We start from the raw sequence: 19,424 nt of genomic DNA on the forward strand, positions 1-19,424 counted from the left end.
AATCCGATGTGGGGCGAGGGAATGGTTGGGTCTTCCCACTGGTTCTACTGGGGCTGCCCACTGCCGTGCTGCTTCATGAGTGAAGGGCTTTGTTCATAGTCCTGGTGCACCAGGGACTGGACCAAAGAATCATTAGGAGGTCCTCAATATGCACAGCCAGGCTGGCATGGATTTATTATTCTGTCTGGATCCCAGGAAGGTGGTTCAGCTCTTGGACAGGTAACACGGCTGTGACAGTCTCCATCCTTAGGAGTTTCCAAAGAACAGGACAACACAGCCATCCTGACCTTGTGAAGCAGCCAGTCCTGCCACAAGGGGAGCTGAAGGGTGTCCCTTCCCACCAGCACTGCTAGGATCCTGTGCAAACACTTCAGATAGCACATGTCCCATTTCAGACCTCACAAGGGGTCCTTAAGAACACGTCCCTGCATCTCACTCTGGAAAGCAGCAGTGAGACAGTGCCACATCCTGCCCTGCCATGTCCACTACAAAGGAGAGCTTTTGAGTCAGAGTTTAGCAGCAGTGAGTGTAAATTTCCTATCTGAAGTGGAATTACTTGCAGTATAAAAGCACTAACATGTTTTGCAATCCACACAGTAGATCGTGGACAGAGACTCACATACCTTTGCACTCTGATAAGGAGAATACTATTACCCTCCCAGTGGTTTGGCCAGATAAGAGGTTTGGGGCGGGCAGTCTGCATTTTTTTCAAGCTCTCATTATGCCGCACCAGTATCTCCAGATGCTGTTTCCAGGGAACTAAGCTGCTTTCTAATTATAACTGTGAAGAGCAATGGAGAGTTTAGGCAAAGACCATCCTTCTTCGGACTCTCCCCTGACACCCTCTGCAGACTGTGAGGAGTATGCTGTGCCAGGTAATGATGAGAACATTCCTAACTTGAGTTCCTGGAGAGAGGAGAGCATGGTTTTTGTTAGCAAGTGTTTCTCAGGAGGGAACTAATAATTATTAGTCTACGCTTGGGGGTGGAGATTGCACATTTAACTGCAGATACACGTCTTTTTGCATGTTATGTTTCAGGTCACAAAGGCAGAAGCACATATAAGGGCTTTTCAGCTAAAGTCCTTCAGAGAGCATCAGTAGATTGTCAGTGTACAGACTGGCAGTAGTGCCTCATTGGTTTTTATAGCTTGATATTTCTTTCTTCTTTCATTTAATTTCTGTTTCTTTGTGTCCTCTAGTAAATATTTTTCTCATCAGGATGCATATGTTTTACTGTGATCTTTCCTGCTTAGTGCTGGCATGTGACAGCTTTGGAGCTGTTGTGGGAGTGCTTTCTTGGACCAGCTAGAAGTGAATGAGGGGTGTTTTCTTAGAATGGACTGGGAAGGAGACTGATTGCAAGCAGCTAAAATTGCTTTTACAGCTCACTAGATATTTTGAAAGGAAAAGAAAATTACCTTGGCTGCAAGTGGGATGTGCAAGGCATTACATACTTCAGTAGCTGAACTGAGGTTCTGTGCAGATCTTGCTACTGCAAAGATCTTCCCAGGGAGTCTTCCTAGGGAGTTTACTGCTTTTTTCTATGTGGATGGCAGAGTCATCTCCTGCTGGCTGAGCCCTACTGTCTCTGTTACTGCCTCATGTCAAGGAACAACCTCCCATTTGCCTTGGAGTTATTCTCAACTTCCCTGGACAGTGTTCAGGGCTGACAGGTGTAATTTTGAAGTTGACTCTGCTTTGATGAAGACATTGAAGCATAGACCAACATAAATACTCTCCAAGCTGAATTTCTGTAAGATTATTATTAATTATCAGAAGTGTCATGTATAAAAGTCTACTTTGGGCCAAGACTGGCTCCTGCTGTCTGTTTTGCATTGTCCTGTCCTGGAGTAGAATATTTCTTGCATTTAATAAATACCTGGGATAAAAAAGCTGTAATTCCAGCACAGCCTCAGAAGCCTTCTTCACCTTGACACTTCTACCATCTAATCAAGGGGACGACAAAATGACAATTTTTCACTGATCTCACTACTTCAGTGTGAGCCAAGGCGTTTTGTGAAAGGAGCTGGATTTTATTACATCTGGAAACAGCAGGTCATCGTTCTGCTTTTCCACTTGTGTGGGTTTTGTTGAAACTATGAAAATCATTATTTTGTGGTCTCTTCAGTGTACATTTGGGAAGAATTCCCTCTCCCTCAAGGCCTCAGGGCAGTAGTGCTCCCTTTGTCTCCTGGGATTGGGTCTCATACTGCTTGATTTGAGACAAGTTTTTATTATCTCTGCTTAGAGTCTATACTAGAAATGATCAGGGATTGCTGTCTTTTAGGACAAAAACATGGAGAAGTGAAGTTCAGACCATTTTTTAGGCTGGTCTTTACCTTGGGAAGCCATTTGGAGCCCTCTGCAACCAGTGAAATGGACACTGCTTACCTTGGCCAAGGAAGGCATGTCAGAGGGTGACTGGGATCTGGAGAGTGCTCCTCTCTGCTGGTGGCTGTATAGAATCTGTGCATCCTGCCCAAATAATAAAGCTAGCATTGCAGCTTTCTCAGATCAGTTAGTCTTTCTTCAGCCCTCACAGCTACAGGCCAGCTTGGGCCTGTTTGTGTGGTGTTTGGGACCAATTTTCTCAACCCCAGCAGCTGTGTACTAGCCCTGTCTTGGTCTCTGGCTGGATCACCATCTCCCCACAGGGTCTCAGCCCAACGCATGTGAGCATCTGTGTGAGTAAGGCTTCACCCTCTGGCTCATCCTTGCCCCCTCAGGGCAAAAGCTCCTTTTCTGAAGGACTGTCTGTTTGGTGGGTCAAGGCTTTCTCCATGGTTGTTAGATGAACATCTTAATTTCAGTGATGGCCAGTTCCAGCTGTCTGGGGAAAAGGGTAACAACAGAGCAAACATAAAGAATTCTCTTGCAGTCTGTACTGATGTCTGATCAAAGGCACCACAGCTCAGGCCCCTACAGAAGGGGAGTAGGTTGGATGTGGGTCACCCCAAGGAATTGTAACTGAAAATCTAGAGTAATTGTCAGGCTAGGAGCCTGGGAGTTTGGGGTGCTGTGTCACCAAATCCTGCCCACCAAGGCTGTGCTGGAAGTACAGCACTCAAGAAGTTTCATATCAAGACCCCTTTGGGACAAAAAAAAAAGCATGGTCTCTCGAAGCAGTATTCTAGTACCCGGCAGGGAGGGATCAGAATGTCATGTTAGCACTCACTTCATCCTTGTAGATGTCATCATAACCCGTCGCTTGAGAGACCGGGAGTTGCTCAGGAAAAGAAAAGCAGAAGCCCTGGAGAAAGACTCAGCTCAGTGGGTTCTGAGGTAAATCTTGCTTTTTCTGTTTTTTGTGGTGCACTTAACCTGAGCCCAGACATGGCCCAGCAGCTCCATCTTCACCCAAGGACAGAGCCATCAGTCTTCAGTGGGGAAAGGTGACCTGCAGCCAGTAGCTGCACAGAGTCTACACAGGCACTGGGGGGTAGAGATGGATGGGGAAGTAGCAGGAAATGCTCAGTCATAATGTGGGGCTGAGGAAAAATTTGTCTCCAAGCTCCTGCCCACTGGTGCAGCTGCAGAAGGCTGTTGTGCAAGGCTCAGGAGGGGGGCTGCAGAACTGCAGGTTCTGCTGGGGTGAACTGGGTCACAGTCACAACAGGGGGCCCAGCAAAACTGCCTTAGGGCAGAAGGGAAAGTCCTTTGTCCTATTCCTAAGTTATCATCCCTGTGGAATCCCCTGGCAGAGATGATAAGAATGAACACCAAAGTAGAGCCAGAAGAGCCAAAAGAGGACGGGGCCGTCAGACAGTGGTGAAGGCTGTCCTGGAGTCAGAGCCAGCAGTGGAGCCCCAGCCTGACCCACAGGAGAAGGCTGAGCCAGTGCCCTCTGAGCCAGCCCTACCTGAACCAGTGCATCAACCAGTGCATCAACAGCAGCCACCTCTGCTGACCATCGAGAACACTGTCAGCGGGATAGAAGCAGTGGCAGTGGAAGGGGAGCTGGCAGACGGGAGCTTGGACCCTGCTGGTGAGTTGCCACAGAGCTGCTGGCCCCGTGGTGGCTTGGGGAGCAGCGCAGTGCTGTCAGCCAAGGGTGCCCACCTTATCCACAATGATCCCACAGCATCTCCAGGGCACGGGGCCCACAAAACTCGGGTAGCTGAGACAGGGGGGCAGAGGTGGTGGGACTGTGGGGACAGACAGCTCTCTCCAAGTCCAGGTATAAGAAATCCGCTATTGTCAGTCCTTGGGGTGGGGTTGTGGACCTGGTCCTCAATAACTCTTTGTCCTAAGAACAGTTCTGTGGCTCTGCCAAGAGTCACATTAGCACAGGGGGATATGTCTATGAAGATCTCTTCTCTGTTGAGAGAAGATGTGGTTTTTTGGAGTCAGAGCTGGTTGGGGGAGCGAAAGTCCAGACATGCTCTGTCCACAGTCCATGCAGTTTCAGGACTGACACTGGGATGGTGGGAGAGAAAAGTGGGTACTGGGACAAGGAGTGGGTGTCTGCAGGCAACTACACCTTTGAAACCTGCCAGGACTGAGGGCACTAAGCTGGTCTGAATGGAAGGCTGGTGTTTGGGCTTAGAAAATCCATTTATAGCTACTGCAGCAGGAGTTGCTTGTAGTTCTGGCATGGGAAGAGTAGTGTACATTCACTTTAGCAGTCAGTGGGTCAAGCATGCAGGTAGCTTCAAAACCAGGAAAACTTAGGACCTCCTTCAGAGGTGGTAACAATCCTCTGACTGTCAACTACTGCATTTCCAGCAATGTTTGTGCAGTGGAGAAGAAAAGGCCTGTTGCTGCAAGGCATGTGATGTGGCCTTGTGCCATGGAAAACAGCTATTCGGTGTCCTGGGCTCTGGGATGGGTGTCCAGCCTCCAGCCATGAGGTCTTGAAATGGGCAGCCATAGGGTTGTGGTTATTGCTTCTGGCTTTAAACCCACCAGTGCTTTGCCTTCTCCAACTCCCTTCCCCAGCTGGGACTGCCCTTGCAGAGCAGGCAATCCACCCTGAGCTACCTAGCCCCTTCTCCAGGCAATTGCAGGAGGCTCAGCAAGGGGGCTTTAACCATGGGACACAGGGTAATGCATGAGAGCCCCTCAGTATGAAATGATCTGTCTCTTACATGCCACACAGGTGAAGAGGATGCGCTGAAGCCAGCAGAAGCAGATGTACTAGAAGAGTTGAATACTCCTCTGGAAAATGACCACCAGGATAACGAATACATCCCACGTATTCTGTATTAACTTCGATTGTTTTGGGGATATTTTTAACTTTGACCTTTGCCTCACTAACTTGATAAGTACAGCATGGGGATTTTAAACAGCTGCTTACTTGGGAATCATAGAGCCCATACTCTCCTTGTCACTCTGCTTTCTATGCTTCTTCCAGGCTAGAGAGGCAGCCCCTAGGGAGTTGCCTATGGCTTATAGCCCCTGCTCTCTCTGCAAACAGGCTGCTTTACTTGGGCCCATGGAAGGCTTCGCGGTGCTCTGCCACACTACAGTTCAGTCATACACTCCAGCATCCATCTGTGTTTCTGAAAGTAATTTCTTATTTCTTATAAACGTGAGTGGCATTGCAAAGCTAACACCCACCATGATTTTTAGCTGACTGGAGAAGCCCACCTTCTCCATACAACCCACCACCCTTGGCACTGTTATTTTTAGTCCGAAAGTTTTTCTCTGCAGTAAACATTTTGCTTTTAAAAAAAATAGAGCTGGAAATATTTTTTGGTTTTACATTCTGACCTTGTAAAACATTAAAGGTGGTTGAAAACAGCTGAGTGCATTGGGCTGAAACTTGGCTGAATTGTACACTTTTGTCAGGAAAACACCATTTGGGGCAAAGACAGGATACACTCCACACAGTCATTGTCTTCCTGGCTGCCCAGTCTTCACACAGGATTTCTCCTGAAGCCAGGATGTAATGAGTGCCCTGTCTCTCTTGCCATGTTTTGGGTCTTGTAGTCCTTGTTCCTGTGCATAGCAAGAGAAAAGGCTGTCTTACATTCCTGTAATATCCTGACACAGAGGATCCTCTTCCTGTTGAGGAGGAACGAAGATCATATTGCCATTGTCTGACTCGCCAAGGGCCTGTCTCCCAGAGCATAAGGCTGAAGGCATCCTTGGTTTGGGGGATTATTTTACGGCTCTGGAGCCCTCGAGGCTCTGTATCACAGCATGTGTGACATCTAGCTGGTGACTCCAGTAAGAATCTCCCCAGTGACAGGATGGACACCCTTGACATCCCACCCCTGCTTTGGTCCCAGGGACATCACATGAGGAGCAAGTGCTTGCCAGCCCTTCAAACAGCCTTCCCACGCTGAAGTCCTGACCTCTACAGATACACTGCCAGAAGCTCTAAAGCACCTGATGGGTGTCAAAGTAGAAAGCATTCAGCAGCACTATACCAAAGCAAACCCAGCTCCATTCCCCATGGGCAGGTCCTGGAGGGATGGGTTTCCCTACACAAGTATCCTGACACTGTTTTGGTCTCCATAGACATATCAGCTACACGAGATTTTGCACTTCCCTAGAGTCACTGATCCCAGAATCAGCTGAATAAGATCTCTCAGCTTCTGCCATGAGCTACTCAAACCTCACTCACAACCCCAAACACTGTGGAGTACAGTGTGTAGGAACTGATGAAGGCCTGGCCGAGTGAGGTGTCCATGAACATGGGGCAACACACACTCTTGGAGCACACATGGGCAGCAGTGCTAATCCTTGCACTGGAAGGGCTGGGAGAGCTCCTGGAGGGCAGAGGTGTACAGGACTCAGAGCAAGTACCTTTGTCCATCTCTGTGGAGAAGCCTTTGGTGGCTAGGAAGTCCTGGAGTCGTCCCAGGTACTACACACTCTCTCTCAGAGCTGCTCCTACTCTGTCTTTGGCAGACAGTAAAAAAGGTGTGTAATGCAAACAACAAATCTTATCGCAAAGTAAACAAGAGAAAGATAAAGCCCTCCTAATCAACACTTTAACTCACCGTGCACTGCTTCTCTCTCTGTTGAGAGGATAGATAACAGAGCTCTTGCTTATACAGATGGGGTTCAGGCATGAAGCTGGACTCATGGTGGTCCACGTGTACCCCTGAGGCAGGTTCTGCTGCCTGAATGGAGCTGGGGACAGGCTGGCAAGGGCAGTTGTATCTAGGATAGGCAGGCTGCTGTTCTGCAGGTGCAACAAATCACCTGCTCCCTCTCTTCCCCCCTTCCTGAGTCCACGACAGATGTCTTTACCCAGGGCCACTGACAGAGAATCCTTACTGGCAAAAAGAAGGATATGGGTGCAGGAAAATAGCTCCTAAGCTGTGGGGGCAGCACAGGGAGCCTGACACGGTGATCCTTGCTGCTCTGTAAAGCGGGAAAGCTGCCTGAGGCCCCTCCAGGATGCAGATGATGGCATGTTGTGGTACACAGTGGACACGACTGCTGTGGTTATCTCCTCACTAGTGAGATTCAGCAGGATATTGGATAATGTCAAGTGGGCTGGACAGAACATGCTCCTGTGAGCTTTTCTCAGGGCTTCAGGTCCTGTTCCTGCCTCCTGCAGAGCATGGCAGGCCATCCTGCATGCTGACAGCCATGACATGACAGCTAAGGAAAGGAAACCTAAACTCATATCCTGGAGAACCAGACTCTCCTCTGTTCATACTGATTACTTTTCAATAGCCTTTCAGGAAACACGCTTCCAGCTCTATGGGACAAGGGAACTTGTTTGCACACCCTGGCTTCCTACTTCTCGGGTTGTTCTTAATGTACAGGGTTCCCCACATCTGCTGAAAGTCAGAAGTGATCTGTAGCAGACTGTTGCTCATGGGTGATGTTTTGAACCAGAAGGATCTTCCTGTCCTTAGCAGAAGTGAAGTCATAGCTAAGCTGTGGCAGAAATAAGTGGGCAAGCAACTTAGAGCCAGAGGCTACCACGGGTCAGTGAAAGCCATTCCACCCATAAGTGCCTGGTCTTGCAGTGATAAGAAAAATTTGCTGATTAATTTACTAATATTGACTTTAAGCAGTAAATCCTGAACACAAATACCCACTCCCTCCTTGGCCACCACTTCCTGCTCAGAGCTTGTTAGCTTTTCTCCTTCCCATCCTGTGTTCACTGTTTATATAAACACCTTTTTAATGCTGCCAGGGCCGCCACTGACCAGAGCTATGCGTCCAGTTAGGTTCAGTGCTCCACCACCTGGCCTGACTCTCCTTTTTCACTAGGAAATCATGTAACTGTAGAAAAAGTTAAGTGAGGAGAGATTTCTGGAGATCTTGAATCCAACCCCTGCTCAGAATATGGCTAAGTCTGACCAGCCTGCTTTGGGCTTTCTCCTGTCAAGTGTTGACCTTCTCCAAGACATAAGATTATTCCCCTCTTGTCCTCATCCCAGGGCTGCCCCACTTTCAAGGAAAGAATGTTTTTCTTTTATGTCACACTAGCCTTTCCCTCAGCACAGCTTTAGCTCCTTGCCTCTTTCTTCATCTTGGTGCACTTCAGAGAAGACCCCAGCTCCATCCTCTCTGTAACCCTCGTTCAGACTGCAAGTTAGACTCCATGCTCACCTACTCTCCATAAGAACAACCCTGATTCCTTCAGCCTGTCCTATGCACCAGCTCCCTGCCTTGACGGCCCCAGCTGAGCAGCAATGTAAGAATGACTTTCTTGCTCTGAGTTACCCTAACTGGATGCAGCATTCCTGCTGTGGGCTCACATAAGGTGGGGGGAATGGCCATTTGTCTAAGCCCACCGCCTGAAATTCAGTCCATCCAGATGGACTTGGGGCTCTGGGCATGAACTGTACCTATGTCTCCCTCAGACATAGACAGCCTGAGGTGTTCACTGACAGGACACAAAAAACACAAAGAAACCAAGACACAGGTTTTATGGGCTCCCTCCTGTGCAGACCACCTCCCTGGAGCTCGCGAAAGCGCCAAAACCCAGCTTGGGAGCAGTACTGACCACATGGCCCTGGACACGGCTGCCTGCTCGTCCCGGCCGGGCTGAGCTCTGGTGCTGCTGCGGAGCTCAGCCCCGCTCTGTGCCGGGCCGAGCCCGGCTCGCACAGACCGGACCGAACCGGGCGCTCGGCTCCGGCAGCGGCTCCGCGCTCCCCGCGCCCGGCGCGGCCGGCACTGCTCCCCAGCGGCGGCACCGAGCACTTCGGCTGCAGAGCCACCTGCGACAGCATCTATTCCCTCCCCGCATTGCTCACAGACCCGCCCAGCCCATGCCAGGTAAGGGCATCCATGGCTTTTCTGCGCAACCTGTGCCTGTGCCTCACCACCCTCACAGGAATTTCTTCTGATCCAAATCTACCTTCCTCCGCCTTGAAGTCATTACTCTTTGTCCTAGTGCATGGCTCTTGTCAAAAGTCCCTCTACAGTTTTCCTGTAGGCCTCATTTAGATAGTGGAAGTTGCCATGAGATTTCCCCAACTGCATAAAGTTTTCCTAGGTTTAAGTTCAGCTCCTGCTGTGGCAGAGAGGTACTATATCTTATATCCACTTAAGTGGGAAGGCATGAAACCAATTTCTGCCGTTGCTTCAAGAGGGCTTTTCTTTTACGTTTTCTCTAGAAGGGAAGGGTGGAAAAAACCTCCATGAAAACAAAATATAAAAGAAATTACTCAAGAAGGAAAACATTCTTTTTTTAACAAATGTTTCCTACATAAAGGTCAAAGCCCTGAATCATCCTCTGCTTCCTCCATGAAAAAGCAACCAACATCAACAATAATACCCAGGAGGCACAACCTCTTCACACCATGATAGGGTGGTACTTCTCACTTAGGCACATTTATTCTGTGTGGCCTGATCTGTCTGTAACTCCAGTGCAACACCAGCCTGTAACTCCAGGGTCCAAGTCCATTGCAGGGGTCAGTCACTCATTGCTGCAGAAATGCAAGCCCGTGTTATTCAAGTAAGGGCAATTTTAGAGAAACAATGAGAACAAAAAACAAACCAACCAACCAAAACAAAAACACAAAACAAAACCAAAACCCCCAAAACAAAAAAACAAAACCACCAAAACAATTTGGGAACTACTGATAAAAATACACATACAGAAATATACTCAAGTGTAGCCAAAGATGGAGAAGGAAGAAATCATCACCATCAGTATGGGCCTCCTGATGAAGAGAAGGAAATCTTCTCTGAGGACATCATGGTCTGCCTGTTGAAGACATCACAATGCTGATACCCTGTAAGTCTTCCTCCCCCACTATTCTTGCAGTTATAAACCTGAGAACACAGGAAGAGTGGTTAGGGAGCCACTATTTAATTGGCCAGTTCTAGGGCCAGCACTGCAGTGAGCCTGATGACAGGCTGTGTGCTAAAACATACGGCTGTAGAAGTGATACAAGGCCTAGGACATAATTTTTTAACCTCAGAAGCTGACAGCCTAGATTCATGAGCACCTTTTCCCAAATGGAAGAGGTCAACATGAGATGCAGATGACGTCCTTGCAAGAGCCAGCCACAGGGATAATTGACTCAGAGTGGTTCATGCACCAAGCAAGCTGTGCCTCAGTGATTGGACCAAGAGCTCTAGTGCTGATACTGAAAAAAAAAGGTCAGAAGCTGCTCGTTAATCAATTAGGATCTCTTTGTATAGTTCACATCCAGACAACAGCTTTGCAAATTCTTAAATGGCTAATGAATCTTGGCTTCCTGGCATCAGAGAAGGGATAAAAGTGAGCTCAGTAAGCTCTTCTGTGCCAGCCCACAGTTAATATTCCTGCCTTTTCTCCGTGGGCATTTTCAGCCAGACATAGGGCCCTGAGCATAAAATAGCCCTATTAACTTCCACTCATCAGAAGAGGCTAGCATACAGCCTTTTTTCCTCAGCCCAAACAGTGTGGCCAGGGTACATCATGTTGGCCAGCTGCACCCTGTGTTCCAACACTGCAGAAGTGGTGGCAGCTCAGACTGGCAGCCCTGAGATGGGCCTCCCTCCCACTAAGTCTGCCCACACAAAGAGGGGTTGGATGACTGCACCACATCCAAAAGTAACCCCCAAAAATAACACCAGCTTCCAGGTTAGCACATGCCACCATCTCCCACCCTGACTTCTTGACCTTGGACATGAGAAGACATGCATTTCAACTGCACTGAGTTAAGAAATCAGCTCTGCTGTCTAGAGAGGGCTTCCAACAAATCAGGGTTTCAGGATCACACCAAGACAAGTGTGAAAAGTTGTTCTTTGTGTCAACACGGGTCACTGTATTCTCATATACCAGACTCTGTAAAATCAGACCCCCATCAGCCTTCCTGTGCTCACATCAGCTCACTTCCAGGTGCCGCATGAGTGGGATGCCCTCTCTGGTCACTGACATGGCAGCTCTAGGTGATGGATATAGCTAAAGCCCAACTCCAGCTACAATGACTGCCCTCCAGTTACAACTCACTAAGCTCTGGGATCTCTCCAAGGTACTCCCTCCTGGCCAAATGGCAGCCGCCTCCCCTACCTACTCTTTGTCTCATACTTTTGATCCACGGCTTGTCACTTTCAAAGGCAGATAAATCATATTTGGGAGTTCCAAAACTATTGAAGACTTTCCTATCTGTTCTTTGGCATCTCGGCAGATTAAACTACCTGTTCCCATCTCATTCATCACCCTCCAGGCAGCTTGGGCTGTTGACAGTGCAACAGCTGCAGAATTCACTATCTCCCAAACACTCTCAGGAAGCCAATCACCACCCTCTCAGCAGGGGAAGGGGCAACATCTGCCATCATCTTACCCATGTGCAAACCATTTCATCATCCAGAGGTGTGGAGTTGCCCCTGAAGGCCTGTTACACCCCCATTAGCTGTGGTTATTGCTTGATGAATTGTTCTCACAGACGTGAACATAGTGTCAGCCTGCAGCTACAGAAACTCCATCTCTGCAGCCAAAAAAACCAACTGGCCTGGGGTGCAGGAGGCAAGACCAAGCATTTCTGCTGCTGCTGCCACAGGACAGACAACACAATGTTTCCAGTGTAGCACCTCCTCCAGCTGGCCCGGCTCCCTGTTGGAGCAATCGGAGTAATTAATACCAAACATGGTCCCCTTGCCCATCTCTGAGCTTCTGTTCCTCTCATGGTAGTAGCTTTCCCTACCTGTCCCTTTTTCTGCAGAGACACATGGCTGGGATGGAGCTTCATGCCACTATGTCTGGGGCACACTTACGGCCTGACAGGAGACCCTCGAAGCAGACTGCTGACTCAAGGCGTTGCAGAAGTTTGATACCCACCTGTGGCACAGCCTCGCTGACCCATCCCTCCTTCTTCCCTCTGACATCTTCAGCAGTCCAGCAGACCAAAAAAAATGCAAGGTAAGACAGATAGGGTGAAAAGCAATGAGCAGCATATGCCACGCATCTTGCTCTTTATGTCTCCCAGTCTCAGGAGGACAGGGAAGGCTTGAAAGAATAAACTCAGAGACACATCATTACAAACAAGACAAAGATTTATTTCCATTTCAAAAGAAGTAGAAGAGTAAATATATAAAAAAAATCTCCAATACAGAATATAATATTCTCCTAGGCTATACAGTCTACTTTTTTCTCAAAGTCTGCTCAGGGCCTGATTATACCAGAACTTGGGCAGAACAGGAATCAAGATACAGTAGTTTCACGAATACAAGCCGCACGGATTATAAGCCGCACCCCCGGTGCCTCGACAATGTTGCTGTCTTTGTCAATAGATAAGCCGCACCCCGAATATTAGCCGCACTTTCGTTCGTCGCGAGAATCCGTGCGCAGCTTTCACAAATTGGCCAATTAGTAAGAGGATCGCGGCATAGCGGGCTTTACTGGCTCGGGGCGGGGCCAGGCAGGCTCGGCCCGCTCATGGTTGCCGACGGGGCCGGGTGGCCCAGCTCAGCGCCACGGCTCGGCGGGGCTGGCCGGGTGGTGCTGCCGCCGCCGCCGGGCTCGCTGGCCCCCCTCTCCCGTCAGCACCGCCCCGCTGCCGCGTTCGCTCGCCCGGCTGGCAGGGCTGCCGCCGCCGGGCTCGCCGCCCGCCCCGCTGCCGCTTTCGCTCGCCCCGCGCCGCGCCTCGCGAGCGCCGCGCCCGCCCCGCGGCGCTTTCGCGGCTCGCGGTTCGCGGCTCGCGGTTCGCGGCTCGCGGTTCGCGGCTCGCGGCTCGCGGTTCGCGGCTCGCGGTTCGCGGCTCGCGGCGGCGCGCTCGCGGCTCGCGGCTCGCGGTTCGCGGCTCGCGGTTCGCGGCTCGCGGCTCACGGCGGCGCTTTCGCGGCTCGCGGTTCGCGGCTCGCGGCTCGCGGCTCGCGGCTCGCGGCTCGCGGCTCGCGGCTCGCGGCTCGCGGCTCGCGGCTCACGGCGGCGCTTTCGCGGCTCGCGGCTCGCGGCTCGCGGCTCGCGGCTCGCGGTTCGCGGCTCGCGGTTCGCGGCTCGCGGCGGCGCGCTCGCGGCTCGCGGCTCGCGGTTCGCGGCTCGCGGTTCGCGGCTCGCGGCTCGCGGCTCACGGCGGCGCTTTCGCGGCTCGCGGCTCGCGGTTCGCGGCTCGCGGTTCGCGGCTCGCGGTTCGCGGCTCGCGGCTCGCGGCGGCGCTTTCGCGGCTCGCGGCTCGCGGCTCGCGGTTCGCGGCTCGCGGTTCGCGGCTCGCGGCTCGCGGCGGCGCTTTCGCGGCTCGCGGTTCGCGGCTCGCGGCTCACGGCGGCGCTTTCGCGGCTCGCGGCGAGCGGCGGCGCTTTCGCGAGCGCCGCGTTCGCTCGCGCCGCCGGCAGGGCTGCCGCCGCCGCCACCACGCTCGCCGGCCGCCCCCTCCCGTCTGCACCGCCGCCGCGTTTCCTCGCCCTGGCCGGCACTGCAGGCCCCCGCACCGCCGGGCTCCCCCACGCTGCTGGCCCCGATTCTGCTGGGCTTCCCCCGCTGCCAGGCAGCCCCACCCGCCGGCCTTCCTGCTTCTGCCATGCTCCCCTGCACTGCTAGCCCCAGTTCTCCCGGGCTCCCCCGCCCTGCTGGCCCGGGCTCTGCCGCCCCCCCCTGCCCCGCCCTGCTGGCTCAGGCTCTGCCGCCCGCCCCCGACACTGCTGGCCCCGCCTCTGCCAGGCTTTCCCACCTCTGCCGGGGCCGGCCGGGCTCCAGCTTGGCTTGGGGCTGCCGCGGGCTCTCACTTCCGTGTTGGCAGCTTTTAGAATTTTGTTAATAGATTAGCCGCCCCGGAATATTAGCCGCAGTTCCGGGTTTCCACCAAAATTTTGGTCAAATTGGTGCGGCTTGTATTCGTGAAATTACTGTACTCTGTCCTTTGAGGAATGAGCACTTTCAAGGCTGCTCTCTCTTCTCATCAGTGCTCACATTTAAGAGTTTTCTACAAGTTTACAATCCGGATTTATTGGACTCCTCTGACAGAAATCAAAAGAGTAGTTTGAAACTTAGACTAACTTTGCTAAAAGGAAGGCTCTCAGATATTTACAATAAAACTTACAGAAATATTTTTTTTTCCTTATTCTTGCTGGTGCCTGAGAATTACAAGCGATGTGCCAGACAAAAACACATTGAGATTCACATGTTGAACATATCCCCATGGCACAAGCACACATCGAGATCCAATTGTCTAACATATCCCCTTGGCATATCCCCATATCCTCACAGAGAGACCCAACCCCAGGCTCCCCAAGGGCACAACAAGCCTGTCTTCCTCTGTCAGTGGTCAGGCAGTCCCATGTCACACGTGGGCACTGGGGCAGCACATCTCAGTGCCACAAGGCACAGCAGCCTGGACGGACCCGCAGTGTTCAGGACACCCTTGGCACCTGAGCTTACATGACAGCTCAGAGAGGTTGGAATAGCCACAAAACCACAGCAGTGCTGGTGGGAAGGGATTGCTGGAGTCGTCAGGCCTGCTGCAAGCGGGAGGCTGGAGCGCTGCCAGCACTAGCAAAGGGCAGGAGTAGCTTTGTCTGGTTTTGCCTCAAAAACCTCAAAGCACAGACCCCACACAGATATAGAGTCCCTGGAAAGGTCCCAGCAGCTCTTCACAGTTCTGCCCAGGGTTTCTAGGTGTCTGTGACTGAAGTTTAAGCAGTTTTTGACCATGTCTCAGGTTCTTGATGCAGCAAGCTCATCACTGTACCTGCTGCAAAAAAATTACCATCTAGATATGCCCAGTTTCCCTAGCTTGCAGGTATAAAAGATCTGGAGAGAAACAAGAACAAGCATCTAGACCTTCTCTGCAAACAGCACACAACTGAACCTACCCAATCTGTGCATTCTAAGTCACCAAGATCTGTCATGCTTGTCCTTCAGACACTGAGTTTTGCTCCCTGAACTGCCTACAGATGCTATCTGAGCTCAGAAGCATCTTCCACAAAACCTGCATCATCATTGGTGACCTTTTTTTAGGCTGAACTCTAAACTGGCACAAGGGCTTAAGCCCTCATGAGAATAAAATGAGAGGAGCAAGGTCCAGAAGACATCTAGGCTCTTCATTCTCATGACCAATGACAAGATTCACGGAGGTATGAAGGGCTGGATATTGCTCCAGACGGTGGCTGAGCACTGGAACAGGCTCCCCAAAGAGCAATCACCAAGCCTGACAGAGTTCAAAAAGCATTTGGACAATACTCTCAGGCACATAGTGTGATTCCATTATCCTAGCACTGCTTTGATTCTATGAAAATTATCTGGTCCACACTGATAACAGTTTCTACAGGAAGGAAAGAAAGGATTAAAACGCAGGACAGTTCTTCTTCCAGCTACTCCCAAATAAGCATGGCTTGCTGTCAGAGTGACAGAGTCCAGTCCTTGCAGGCAATGAAACTAGAGAGAGCAGCTATCAAAAATACTAGGAGCTGGCACAGCTAGGTGTACAGACCCTCTTCCAGATGGAGAAGGGATAGCTGGGACAGCCGCAGCTGCTGAGGTGACCTGCTCCTGGCTGAGACATCTCTCTCCAGGATGGTAGCAGCTTCCGGATGTGCCAGGACCACGAAGATACAAGGTAGCTCTTCAGAAAAGATAGGAAAGGAAAAATCTGACTGACCTCAGCAGACCAAAGACTTGAGTGGCGCTCACAGTTGCTGCCTGTGCCTGCTCCCCACTGGTTCCATCCATGGAGCAGCCGCCCCAGCTTCCTGCAGTGCCACAGACAGGTCTACACGGACACAGGGCAGTGCTATCAGGTCAGTTTCAGCCTCCCAGCCCAGGAGCTGGCTCACTAGATGCCACCCCTGGCACCTGAACCCTTGAATCCAAAACTTGTCACGTACCTCACAGCCCTGTGGAAGGCAGACATACAACTTCTCCTGCCCACCTACTACAGAAGGCTTTTCTCTTCTCTACACCAACTGGGTGTGCTGTAAGGACACCCAACCACTTTCCTGCTCCACTCCATTTCCTCCCTTATGTCCCACTTGGATATGAGGACTGTAGCACCCACAGAAAGCAAGGAAACAGCCTCTACACAAATTTCATCCTGCTGAGGACCTCATCAGAAAAATGCAGAGCAGAAGTTACAGGTGTCCTCATCGGATCAAAAACTATTTGGAGAAAAGCACAGCAAAGGACAAGAGTCAGGAAACATTAAATGAGACTAGAGAAGTGCTAAATGGAGGGTACAAGGCAAAACTTCTCCCCCACAAAGACAGCCAGGCTGCCCAAAGACACTGTGCTGTCTCCATTCTTGGAGGTGATGAGGACTCAACTACATAGGGCTGGGCCTACCGGTCTGAGTCATAGCTGACCCTGATTTGGGTACCAGACTGGAACAGAAATTTCCTGAGACCTTTTCCAACCTGAGTTATACTATGATCTATACCCTTGTCTGCTGAGAGAGACTCTGGTGTCTGTTCTTCCAAAGCTCCTGTTGAGGCTCTGGCTGTACTTTCTTACTCCCTCTCCCCATACAAGGCCCTGCCACACTTCTCACCAGCCTCCTCCTGGCCCTGGACACACAGGTGCCCCACCTTCACGGGAAAAAGGAGCTGTGTTAGAAGACCTGGGAGCAGGTTGGCTCCCTCTAGACCCACAGACCCCCTACACACAGAGCCCTGGGTATCCACTACTGCTCCAGACCCCTTTCCAGGGGGGTGAGATCTGTTGGGAGGGGTATGCTTGAGTTTCCCCATGGATCTAGTTTCAAGCTTTTGTCTCACACACATTCCTATTAGCTGTTCCCTCTCCATATCTTTCTCCAGACTCTTTTCCATCCCAGGAAAGCATGAAAGTGGAGCAAATTAAGATGAAAATACATGTCCTGCCTCTTGTGTTTCAGAAACAAAGTTTTCTCCTATATGTGTCAATTTCTCTAGGCTACAGAAAGAGCTGGGCTGATCTTGGGATCAAAGTAATTTAGATCTCAGGACCAGGTCTTCACTCAAAACAAGTTCAAATTCAGTGTTGGCCACAACTTCAGAGGCAGATCAGGCTCCGTCCAATCAAGCTGAAAAAACCTCCAAGGGCAGAGGTCCCACAGTCTTCCTGTGTCCCTCTTCCAAGGGCTGGGCATGCTCTTGCTAGAAATTTCTGTGGTTCCAATCCCACCACTGTTCCCACCACTGTTCCCACCCCTGAAGCACAGAGCACACCTGGAAGGATGTGACTTGATGCATTTTTCTGCAGTCCTGGCATCCAAACCTTCTCCAGCCTTGGCCACGTTGCTGGTGTAAAGCCTAGGGCTAAAGCAATAGCAATCAGGGACATGACACCACATCAGTGCCACACATTCTGCTTTTACAGCTTCGCCTGCACGAGGCCAGGGAATGCTTCCTCCTGCCTCCCTCCTTCACCTCACCAACGGACATTTAATTCTCTAAAAAAAAAAATCCAAAAAACAAAAAACCAAACATCAACAGCAGAGAGACATTTAAACGTGACATCTTCCTGGGTAGACCAGAAGGGGCCCAGCTGTGTGTGCTAGGAGGGTGGCAGGAAACTTTGAGCACCTGCCCCAGGAAAGGCTGTAGAAGAGGAAGAGACTGCTTGCCCCATCCAAGCACTCGGGAGTCCCTAGGACTTTTCTGCCGAGAGTGGACGAGGCTGGACAGGACAACACAGGTCCCCAGGGCTGACTGCGACGCTCCTCGCTAGGAAGCCTGGGCAGATGGCAGAATGCGTAGGTGCAGCCTAAGGTTCTCCAGCATCTTCCCGGACAGCGCCGGGAGCAGCCGTGCCGGACGATCCCCGCAGTCCGCCGTCGCCCGGGCCCCGGTCCGCTCTGCCGGGCCTCTCCGGGATGGGTCAGAGCGCCGAGACGAACCTGTCGGGGCCCCCAGGATAGGTGCCGTGCCTCGGAGCGGGCTCGGCGGCACTCAGCTGCCCGCCGGCGCCGTAGGCGTGGGACAGCGGCGGGTAGGGAGCGGGGGAGCGGCGGCCGTAGAGCGCAGGGGAGCCGGGCGAAGAGGGGGGCAGCACGATGCGCCCCGACGGGGCGTACAGTGGCCCGTGGCCCCCGGGCGCGTAGGGCCCGGGAGCGGTGGGCAGCGGGCCGTAGGCGTGGGGCAGGGCGGCGGAGGCGCAGCCCTGCGCGGGGAAGGCGGCGGCGAAGGCGCAGGAGGCGGCGGCGGGTGCCGGGGACAGGTCGGCGGGGGGCGGCGGGGCGGGCAGCGGGAGCAGGCGGCACGGAGCTGCGGGGCGCTCGGCGAGGAAGGCCGGGTAGGTGGAGAGGTCGCTGCGCTTGAAACGCTTTCTGCGGCGGAGGAAGGACCCGCTCTCGAACATGTCGCGGGCGTGAGGGTCCAGCGTCCAATAGTTGCCCTTGCCGGGGCGGCCGGGCTCCCGGGGCACCTTGACAAAGCAGTCATTGAGGGTGAGGTTGTGGCGGATGCTGTTCTGCCACTTGCGGGGGCTGTCGCGGTAGAAGGGGAAGCGCTCGGTGATGAAGCGGTAGATGCCGCCGAGTGTCAGTCGCCGCTCGGGCGCCTGCCCGATGGCCATGGCGATGAGGGCGATGTAGCTGTACGGCGGCTTGCCCCGCTCCGCCGGACGCTTGCGGCGCCGCCGCCCGCCCCGCGCCCCCGCCGCCGCCGCCACCGCCTCCTCTCCCGGCGGCACCGCGTCCGCCTTCAGCGGCGGGGGCCCCGGCGGGGGCCCCGGCGGCAGCCGGCTCTCGGCTGTCATGTAGCCGTCGGAGCGGCTCCGCGCCGGACCGAGCCGAGCCGAACCGAGGAAGCGCAGAGCAGCGCGACCGCGGCTTTTATGCGGCGGTGTCCGGCGGCTCCGCGCCCGGGCGGCCGGCACTCCCCCTGCTACGCCCCGCCGCCCGGGAGGCGCGGGCAGGGCCGGGCGTGCCGCCGCTGCCGCCGCGGGTCGGGACAGCACCCTGCCCGGCACCCCCCTTCCGCCCCTCTCCGCTGGTCCCTGTCCCCAGCGCCGTCGGGGTGCCGCGGACCCGCCGCCGTCGGCAGCGCACAGCTCCGGAGGGCCGACGGGCACCGAGCGGAGCGCGGGCGTCTCCGGGACCCCGGGGCGGGTGTCCGGGCATTTAACGCGGCTCCCCGTAGGGCTCGGCGCCGGTAGCGAGGG

At 53.0% G+C, this 19,424-nt stretch overlaps 2 protein-coding genes across 2 annotated transcripts; one reads left to right on the plus strand and one right to left on the minus strand.

Moving 5' to 3' along the window:
* Window positions 1-658: 658 nt before the first annotated feature.
* Window positions 659-5,711, plus strand: HEMGN (hemogen). The gene is made up of 4 exons (XM_033084901.2): window positions 659-875; window positions 3,190-3,283; window positions 3,703-3,986; window positions 5,100-5,711. Exons 1-4 carry the CDS (start codon window positions 794-796, stop codon window positions 5,207-5,209), a joined length of 570 nt encoding a protein of 189 aa, XP_032940792.1. The 5' UTR covers window positions 659-793; the 3' UTR covers window positions 5,210-5,711.
* A 12,429-nt stretch (window positions 5,712-18,140) lies between these two features.
* FOXE1 (forkhead box E1) lies at window positions 18,141-19,019 on the minus strand. Its single transcript, XM_033085033.1, has one exon. It carries the CDS (start codon window positions 19,017-19,019, stop codon window positions 18,141-18,143), a length of 879 nt encoding a protein of 292 aa, XP_032940924.1.
* Between the last annotated feature and the right edge of the window lie 405 nt (window positions 19,020-19,424).

This window comes from Catharus ustulatus, chromosome Z (genome assembly GCF_009819885.2).
Source record: "Catharus ustulatus isolate bCatUst1 chromosome Z, bCatUst1.pri.v2, whole genome shotgun sequence".
Taxonomy (NCBI): Eukaryota; Metazoa; Chordata; class Aves; order Passeriformes; family Turdidae; genus Catharus; species Catharus ustulatus.